Source organism: Antrostomus carolinensis, unplaced genomic scaffold (assembly GCF_000700745.2).
Source record: "Antrostomus carolinensis isolate BGI_N321 unplaced genomic scaffold, ASM70074v2 scaffold21310, whole genome shotgun sequence".
NCBI lineage: Eukaryota > Metazoa > Chordata > Aves > Caprimulgiformes > Caprimulgidae > Antrostomus > Antrostomus carolinensis.
In genome coordinates, this window is record NW_010289426.1 from 159,217 (window position 1) to 169,782 (window position 10,566).

General features: G+C 44.5%; 1 protein-coding gene across 1 annotated transcript in view; it reads right to left on the reverse strand.

The window, feature by feature from the left end:
* Window positions 1-10,566, reverse strand: part of GLI2 (GLI family zinc finger 2) — a 65,502-nt gene that overhangs the window by 26,991 nt on the left and 27,945 nt on the right. Inside the window, 1 exon segment of the mRNA XM_010170444.2 lies at window positions 57-258. Coding sequence (XP_010168746.1) covers window positions 57-258 — 202 coding nt within the window.

Consider the following 10,566-nt stretch of genomic DNA (forward strand, 5'->3'; position numbering starts at 1 on the left):
CCCCTCCTTCTGGGGGATGGTTACACAGCTGAATGGAGCAGGTCCCAGAGCTTTACCTGATTGTCCCAGCAGATAAGTGGCCATAGGACCCACTCGCTGCTGAACTACTTCTGGAGTTGTTGATATACGCCACAAGAGAGTTTGGGGAGGTCCTGATCATCGTCTGGAGATCAATGCTGGCATCAGAGAGTGGGGAGATAGACAGGGCTCGTTTTCGGCTTAATCTCGGAGTCACCCGTGGGCTTGAAAACCGGGACACTGTAGGGAAGAGAGACTTTGTCAGACAAAACCAGCGAGCTGCTCCCTTCCTGTTGGAGGCGGGAGGTGCTGAGACCTGCTGCACTCGTGACTGCTGTAGGATGTTCAGGAGCCAGGAGCAGTGCAGGGACCAGTTGCACTTTGACGGGAGGTTTCCTCTCTGCTGAGCGCTGAGTGACAGGGGTCAGGCAGCCCCGTGAATGCCTGCTTGCTTCGCCCTCCTCGGCAGATAAACAGAAGCTGTTCTGTCCATCACTCCCTTTCATCAGCACTAAATTAACTTAAAATTAAAAGGGAAAAGGCCCTGCAAGGTTTCCGTGAGTGCAGTCGTCCCTGTTGACTTGGTGGCAGGAGCAGTGGGCCAGAAGAGCTGCATGTCAGAGCTGGGGCGACCCTTGGGAATGGTGCGTGCGCTTGTGTGTGGAGGGAGCAGAAACCAAACAAGCGCAAGCACAATGCTGACCATCCAATTAACAAAGAAGGCGAGGCTCCATGAGCCACGAAAGTAAATGAAGAGTTTTAAGAAAACCAATTTGGCAGCTCAGAGACAAAGTTCAAGCTCTCCCCCTCCAAGGGGACTTGCCAGTGCCTGGACCCTATTAGCAATTGTCAATCATTTGGGTATGAAGTAATTTCCAACCCTGCCAGTCCCATTTGCAGATCTGCAATACATGGCGAGTTATTACTGTAAGAATTTGGCCTCCCCCAAAGTTTCAGCACTGCCAACTGGAGCAACTGACTTCATCCAGAGGTAACTCTGCCCAGGCCTGATCCACCGTGACATGGACAGGAGCTGAGGATAGGTGCTATCACAACATTCCCCTGTACCAGGGTATCTGATCCAAAGCCTACCTGAGCCCAAGCCCTGCCTGGAGCGGCTCATTCCTCCAAATCAATAAGAGTAGTGTTTAGGTCACCAATTTAAAAAGAAAATAAAATTCTAACCACTAACCATTTTTTCTGCCACTCAGCCATGGGGTCTAGCTGGCAATCCCCATCATCATCAGGAGGGCTCAGCTTCTTCAGCTCCTTCCCTCAATGAGCACAACACTGTATGACTACCTGGCTTTTCCAGCAGCGGTCTCCCCAGAAAGCGTACTGTGGGCATATCCTATTAAACCCTGTGAATAAAACAGTAACTTGCCCAGAGAGGCAGTATGAGCTATTTTCCTCTAGTTGGTTGGAGGGACTGATTTTGGTTGCATATCACCAAATACAAGACCAAATACAAGAGCATAAACATTCTGTCCTGGCAATGATGCTGGTGTGGGAGAGAGTGAACGGGTTGTACAAAGAGGTAAAATATATCCTGCCAGTATGACCAAGTAGTTCCTTGATTTGTGTTGGCTCACAGAAGTTTGTGTCACCACTTCCCTGAGACCAGTGGCTGGGTTGCAGTCTCCCAGTCTCTTCACATGACTCACCTGTGTACCTAAGTGGCTCTGTCATTACCATGGCTGGGTGCTGTGTAATTGATGGGGTTTAGTACCACTGTCCCCTTATTACCCATAATGTCCCTTGCTGCACAAGATAAATGGCTTGCCCAAGGTCCTATTGGAAGTCCAAGGCTAAGTTGGCACTTGAACTAAGCACTCCTGTGACTTTTGTCCTATACCTAAGAAGCTTTAAGAGTTGCTAGGTGCAACACTGACAATATTGGGAATTTCTCCTAAAAATTGGGTTGTTGCACATCTGCTGAACACGTTCTTCTAGTATTTTGTATAACCATATTATTTTACAGCCCTATAGGGTAGGGAGAAGCTTGAGAACATGGCTTAAGGATCACCTAGCAAACAGAAAGAATGCACAGGTCTGTAAAAATAACCTCCTAACTGCTAAAGCTGTCACATAATTTGGAAGGACTAGACTCAAACTTTCCTAATGCTTGTGGCTGGCAGTTTCCAGTTCTGTTCTGCCGTGGTGAGTGGCACTTCCCTCGGGAGCTGGAAAAGGAGCAGACAGTTTGTAGTGGTGCTATGGCTGCAAAACCGAAAGCAGCAAACAAACTCCCCTCAGCGAAGGCTGGCCCTGCCTAAAGGCTGGAGTGGAGCATTCCCAAGCTTCACACCTGGTGCATGAAATTTGGGCCCTTGCTGGAGCCCTAGAACAAGCAACATGAGGGTTGTGCGGGTCTAGATCATAATACTCAAAACTGCACTCTGTCCGCAACGTATTAATGTATTGATTTGAACTACTTAAACTTTTTTTTTTCCTTTTCTTTTTTTTCTTCTGACCATAAGGCATCTTGATTCAATACATGGGCCATGACCTGGGTGCTGTTCCCAGTCCTCCCCAGACATGTCTCCTTGAGCAAGTTACTGCTTCTTTCCGTGTCCCTATTTCACAGTGCCATCTATTTAGATGAGCTCCTTTAGATAGGGTTTGTGTTTTATTCCATATGTATTGCACATCGTGCAACTGGGCTCCATCTCAGCTGAGTTGTCAGTGTTTCTGTCTTACAAATAATATGTGTCTTTCCAGATATAGAAATTGTTTTCTTCATTTGCATTTCCACAGTCTCCTCCTTCTCTAACAGAAGGAAGCAGGCCAGATTTGACAGTCATATTTATCTCTGTTACTCCCACACCTCAAGGGAGATCTGTTTATTAATGTGCCACTTCCCTTGATAAATTACTAAATAGAAAGAAAAGCCTTGTACTCATTTCTCGCTGTTCCTTCCCATGATTTATGTCCACAGTGCTGGTTCAGCCATTGGTCGCTATTAATTTGCAGAGGGAAGAAGTCCTGATGTCCAACAGAAACCTGGGTTTTCGCAGTGCATCCAGCGTGGGCACCCCTCCCTGCTGCAAACAGGTACGTCATTTTTTTCCCTGTGTAAAACTCTGCTGGATGCTGTCAGATTTGTAAGATGGCCTGGGACTTTTTCAGCCCAAAACCAGTAATATGCGTTGCATTACTGTCTGCTCTAATTTAGATCTCGCGCGTACAGTGGGCTATCTGAAATGTTTGATAGCAGATCCAATAGGTTAGTCTGATGCTTTACACAAAAGCCTCTTAGGTCTTGTGGGCTTCCAGGGAAACCCATGTCCTAAAATCATGCTATGGATGAACAATTCCTCTCTTCTCAGTGACAGCCTGCCCAAAGTGCCCAGGAAGGGAAGCATCTGGGAAACAGAAAAGGAGTTTAACCACACAAAAAAACACTCACTAGTGCATTTAGGAAGAGAGAACCTTTTTCAAAATTATATTCAAAAGCAGATTAGCAGCACCAGGATCATTCTAAATAATAAAACTGGCCTGACCTAATCCCCTGATCAGAGGACATTAAGAATGAAAGGTGTTACCAGGCAGCAGCAAAGTCAAGCATTACTATAGCTGTATACATAGGCAAGGTGTTCAATACAGGCTGACTGACAGCCACTTGAATACATAAGCAAAATCCTCTGTTGCCTGAGGTCCAGTGATGCTTCAAAGGAAAAACCACATACAAGTCCTTCAGCAGTGACTATGCCCAGAGAAGTAAATGAAGGCGGGATCCATTTTTCAGACACAGAAACGGAGAGCCTTGGGAGGATTTATCACTGGCACTCCCCCTCTCATCTCCCCTTCAAAAATGCTGACTTACGAAAATGACCAGGGTTAGTTTTAAGACTTTTTTGATGTTGGCAAAATATGTTGTGGGAAGAATTTCCAAACTGTCAGAGTAACGCCTTCTACACTCTAAAAAGAAAAAAATTTAGCATTTTTATGTTGTTCTAAAAGATATTATGTTGAGAAACATAAGGTCATCATAAGGTAAAATGAATTTGAAAAGGTCACAAATTGAAATAAAATTAGGAAATTATTTTAAAATTAATTCCATTCATCTGCTAGAGTTTCAATTTCTTAAATTAATTTTTCTGTGTCTCTATCTTAGATGGAGATCTTTTTTACTTTCAGTTTCTTTCCCTTGAATACTTTTGAGAGACGGGAAAACTCTTTCACTCAGATCCAGAAAGAAGTGATGGGACAAAGCTCATAAGCAAAACAAGAAACAAGATAACTCCATGAGGTACTCCGTATCATTGCCTCCTCTGATGTTCAATAATATTTCTAGCCAAGTAAATTTCCAGCATGCCCAGGATGGGTGTTCTTTGATGGTGGCTCCTCCCATATCAATTTGCTTGTCCACTTCAACCCCTCATCTTGAATAAACACCTATTAAAGCCAGCAGATGCTTTCCATTGACTGCCATAGACTTTGGAACATGGAATAAATATGAATTGCAAAGCTGACCTAGAGACACCTCTGTTTGAGCTATCTCATCTTTACTTTCAAACTAATTCTTTCCAACTTGGAAAACATGTTATGTTTATGTGCTCATTTTTTGGATGTACTAAAAGCTTGGGTTTTATCTATTCAATGTTTATTAACTGAATTAGCTCTGAATGGAAGAAACTTGATTTTTTTTCGTTTTTGCAAACAGTAAAATATCTACTTAGAATTCAAAACTCTCTCAGATTTCAAGCAACAACAAAAAAAATATCCTTTAGCCTTAAGTAAGATACAGAAAATTTTAAACCAGAAGACTTTCCCCATCTCCCTACACTCTCAGAGTTAGGCAAAGATCAAAACGGAGATGTGAAGTGGTGAATGGAAGGATGCAGTAAAGGTTGAGCCCAAAGCTCTGGGCATTGTTGATAGCGGACGGTAGTCCATGAAGGTCAATAAAAAATTTACCATAGGCCTTTGCCCCCTGCTGCCTCTTCTTACAGAAAATCAATTCCAGATAGGTGTTATAGGGTTTTAACTGGAGCACACTGGCCTTTCCATACCATTTCATATTCAGACTTAGGCACGTTGGCTGTCATAGGCTCAGCTCTACCTGCTAAAGAACAAAAATAACCCACATATTTTACATTTTAAAACTGCCTGGAATAACTTTTCAGTATGAAAAGCTTGACCTTACAGCACCGTTATCTTTGCAGGGTAAATGTAAATGCCACAGCTCACAACTGAAAGCCATTTCACTTCTGGAGAGTTTTAAATACCTCATTTCTAAACTAGCAAGAATTCAAGGCTGAATTTTTAAGTGACACTGGCCATATATGACAAATGTCCCAGCCCAGTCCTCTAGCCAGACTAGAACTGGGAGGAAAGTCCAAATTTCTTGGTAAAAAGGTAAAAGTTTCCTTGGTAGTTTCCTACAGGGTCTACGAATTATCACACCCCTGGGTTGGTCAGAAGCTGGAATTTTCTTTCCCAATTCAGATTTATCCACAACAGGGCAGCAATGAGCCAAACGGTCAGCCTCTCATTTTCACACATCTCGTGTCTTACAGTCAGCCTGTGGTCTGACTCCCGCGGCTGCTCCCAGCACTGTTGTGCTAGATCATGATCTGATCCCATGGGGCTTGTGGGAGGCAGGAGTGGAAGTTCCTTCTCTGACCACTTGCCATGGCTGTGGTCCATCAGAGGAACCTTTAGAAGAAATGGTTTTCCTGGAGGGAGATTTCAGGCCTCCGTATTGCATTAGAAATAGTGGCAGCAAGCCTCTCTTGAAAGGAAACACCAGGCACTCAATGGGAGCTCCTTCAGGGCAAGGAAATCTCAGGCATCTCTTTACAGACAAGCATGTTACCGTGATCTTGACTGAAGAGGGGCACTGGGGGAATCTGCTTCCAGATGGCTGAGCCTGTGAGGCACGTGGGCTGCAGGTGGCTCACAGCCCTCCTCACTGAAACATGGCCAGAGCCACTGCTTCCCCTGCATGCCCTGGCCAAGCCCTGGGATAAACAGAGCAGTATCAAAATGGTCCCTCTTCCTGGCCGCTCCCCAAGAAAACTCCACCCAAAGTGTACAGAAATATCTCCCTCCTCCCATTATCAGATTAAATCCAAGGGCAGCATAAAAACACAGGATGATCCCTTAATCAATAAGCAGCAGCAATAAACTACACCCTTTGCATAACCAGTTCCTTATTCCCCTCTTCCCTTCTGTAGCAGCAATACACGTCTTGCTTAGACTGCAGCAGATGCTGGACATTTGTTCTGGCACCAGATGCTGTCCTGAGACCCTTCTTTCTTCCCTCCCCGAGGCCTGATCAACTTTGCAGTTCAAGGAATACTAATACTTCCCTCAAATCCTTGCTGAAAGAGAAGGCTGCATTCTTCTACTCCCAATCCACAAGGTAACTGTTTAGACGACCCAACTTGCATATGTAAATTGAATTCTTTAGAAACCAGAGTGCAGCAGGATTCCAGACAGAGTGCTTATGGGATGCTCTGGGACTTTTTTCCTCTTTTGCACATATTTTTCTGGGGAGGAAAACAGCATTGCTGGCTAGAAATGGGTGGGAAATTGTTTCCCATTCTCTGAACCTTTTCTGAGATTTCAGCAAGTTTCCATTCTGTGCTGGGACAAAGAAAACAAAACAAAACAAAAGATCTTTCAGAGTTTTTGAGGAAGTGACTACAGGGCGCGCCGTCTGCCCAGAGTAGCCAACAGCTGGCTTGTTTGGGAAATCATCTGTGATCCAGCATATCCAGCCTGCAAACCCTGAGCTGCTGATCCCTCAAGCCTTAGGCATGACACTTATTTCCTAAGGATGGGCATTGTGAGGCTGGGCTCTATCTATCCATCCTGATGGAGCAGTCACTTCACATAAACCTGCTGGAGAAGAGTCCTGAGCTCGCCTCTCACAGACACACATCTGCTGACTGCAGTAACCACCAAGCTGCACTGCCAGCCCTGCTTCTTACCCTGATGGCTATTGAATAATTTACTTGAAGCAGAAAGGCTCCAACAACACTGATTGAAAGAGGCCAGTGAAGCTGAATCACTGTTTGACTTGGGGGAATAAAGTCCTGCTTGGGGATTTGCCCACATTCCAGGCAACTGCACCAGCTGCTAGCCGGTTGGCTCTCCTGGGCTGAACAAAGCCTTTTCCCAGTTAAACTGCTTGTCACGATCAAGACACTAATAACTGCCATGCACTAGGCAGCAAGAAAAAAGACAAGCATCCCCAATCTAGCTCCACAACTGGATGAAATGCCATGACAGCACTGCAGGGTCATCTCTACTGTTGGTAACTGTAAGGTTGCACAAACACATCTATGGAGTCCTCCTGACCTGAGTGACCACCTCTGTACAGTGCCACTTGGATGTAAGTTGAACTCAAGAACTTTTTCCCCCATTCCCTGACTCAGGATGGACAACCCACTCACACTTTCGACACTGTGCAAATGGAAGTGATGGATTTAAAGATGATCTCTGCTTCCCACTCTGGCCATGAGAGTCCTTATTCTTAAGATTGGAGTCTTGCTCCCAGAGCTGCCACTGCTTTGCTCACAGATCATTTGATCTCCTTTCCCTTCGGGGTCTCCAGTGATGAAACAGCTTTGCTTTGTACTGTACTTTGAGATCTTCTGATGTACAGGGCTGTAACAGTACAATCATAGATTCAGCCTGGATACATTCCTCTTGAGAGCAAATGGCACCTCCTGAAGGGCTGAGGGTAATCACAGGAGCCCTTGTGCTTAGGGGAAAAAAAAAAAAAAGTCAAATGTACTAAACATGCTCAGAAAGTTGTAGTCCTCTCCAGGTTCATCTGTGCTCCCCTCCAGTCATTACTGCCCCAGGGATGCTCTTGTGCAACCACTCTGTTACCTGGAATAATCCACCATGTGGTACACACTTTTAGAATAGAAATACAGGAGATTGTTTTGATCCGGTGAATGGATCCTGCAAATTAGTCTCAAAAGTGTCCCACCAGCAATGTTGTGACATTGGAAAGCAGTTAACTTTTGATTTGAAAATGTAGGCTTTCTAGAAAATGGATTTCAACTTGTATTCAAACTTCACTCTTGGATTTAGAGTCCCTGTTTGAATGACAGAAACAGGACAGTTAACTGAAGGGTTATTTAGTCCCCACTGGCACTGGCCTGAAGACCACAGTAGTCTAGTGCATAAAACTTAAATTTGGTCTACTTTAGTAGTTTAACTAATTCTAGTTAAATCAAATGCACAGTGAAAACACTGCTAAAGAGATGTAGTTCTGAGGCACTGTAGCTCAGTCATCATTGAAACACTCAGCAGACCTGACATATGGTTAGTACCAACAAGCTCCAGCCAACACTGATGCCCTAGACACTAGACACCTGATGGCATGAAAAAAACACCGACAAACACAGAGGCATTGAGAAATCCTCCGAGAAATGCAATTACAGCAACCAGGAAGGCCTAGATATGTGTCTGTGGAAGAACTGCCATACCCAGTGTCTAGGGTTCTCATGGACCTGCAGATGTTTGGAGGTGGTAGGACACTGAATAGGCATATGCACTTATCTCCTTCTTTTTCTTTTGCAGGTGCCAGTGTTATCACAGATGTGTGATGGTGCTGTGTGTGGTTTGATAGGAGCTACCTGCATTTTCAGCGAACTAATTCTTGTAAAGTTCTTATGTTCTGGGTCTCTCTGGGAAGAAAAGAGCTCTCTGAATGAACAATGCTGTGAGGTGGTGACTCATTGGGGTTTTATGCATGCTACTGATATTCTTGTCTCAGAAAAGCACCATAAGAGGATGCTTTATTAAATTATCTGTTCAACTATTTACTTAGTCCTCGCTGATTTAAATTTTTGAAATAACTTTCTAAAAAGAGAGGGAGACTCTGGTGCCTCAACCAGTGTTTCAGAGCCATCCATTTTAGCCTCCGCCTTGATAATGCACAATTCTGTCTTCTCTCTGGCTGATGGATAAACCCAAACACGTAGACCAGAGACAGTTCGCTGCCCCTTTTCACATTTTAAAAAGCAGCCTTCTCGTGTCTCATGTCATATCATAGAATCATAGAATGGTATGGGTTGGAAGGGACCTTAAAGGTCATCCAGTTCCAACTCCCTTGCCATCTAGTATCCTCAAGATGTTTGAAAGTTTTCATCTCACTCAGAGCATGTGAAGGTCCAGAGAAGGCTTTCCAGTTACTCATCAACACAGCTTTGCAAAAAGATCAAAATAAATGTTTGTCGAACCCTGGCTTTCCAGTGAGTAATGGTTATGAGCTTGGCTGCATGAAACCAGGACCTTTGATATGTGATTTACTGTAGAGCCGTTTTCAGGAGAAGGCAAGCATGAAGAGGGTCTTCCGCCAAAGGGAGTATCTCAAACGACTTCAGATAAAGACTGATCTTCAGCAAACCAGAGGATGAGCATCTTGGTGTGCTGAGACTCAGCCTGCGCTAGCATTAAAACAGTTGTGTTTGCTTCCCTTACTGGCTGTTTATCTGCCACTTCAGTGAGGCACCACTGGTCAGAGATGAACTAATAAGGAGGCAAGGAGGAAGGAGTCTTGTTCATGAGCCCGAGGAGAACTTGGCAGAGCTGGTTTGCACCCATCTGCTGTAACCATAGACATTAACCCTTTGGAGGGAAGACAGAGCAGTTTTACTGACCAGCTGCTTTGTAGCAGAGGAGCTCAGAATATATTTTAGTTGTTAGAGGTAGGATGGTACCAGGGAGCATGTGCTCTTCTTTTCAGACCAGGATCCAGGTTCCCGATCAATCTAGGAATTGGCAGCAGAAAATGGCTATTCAGGTAAAACTTCCGCAGCAGCTGCAGACAAGAAATTGGTTTTTGTTTTTTTGGTTTTGGTTTTTTTTTTTTTTTCATTAGAAATATCTATAAGCCCCTATCACTGAACAGCCAGAGCAGCTTTTATCATGCTAAGCCAGTCACTTTATGAAGCAGCAAGACCGCAAAGTCTTTCATCTTAAAAGCTCAACAACAGAAACTTTGAAGCGGTAATGAAACGATGCAGATCTCCACTCCAAAAATTATAATGGTCCACAGGCAAATCCGAAGGCAGCCCCGGAAACAGAAGCTGATATCTGAAAGTCGAGCTGAGACTTCTTTCTTGCAGCAGAAATAATCCTTAAACTACCCTCTATAATATCTGCGCAATCCCAGTTCTTACAAGACGTTGCACGGAGTGAAAGGAAAGAAATTTCTAACAGCCTTAAAAATCACTTGGATGAACATGGAACATTATTTTATTTCTTCATTTAGCCAGAAGCCAGAATTTTCTGGGCTTATAATGCCTGACACTAGCATAAATACCACATTCCTGCAATTTTTTTCTCCTGTGAAGTACTAACATATCCTCTCCACCATGGCTCCCTGTTAACATAGTTTTTCTCCTTGGGGACCTGAGAGGTCCCAATCAAGATGAGAAGTCCATTGTTCCGAGCACGGCTATGCAGGGAAATGGACAGCCTTTCCCCCACACACCAACCAGGCTAAACCCAGGGACAGAAAGGGTGGGATGGAGCTCACCCCCAGGGATGGTGTGGCCATGGAAGCAGGATGGCAGC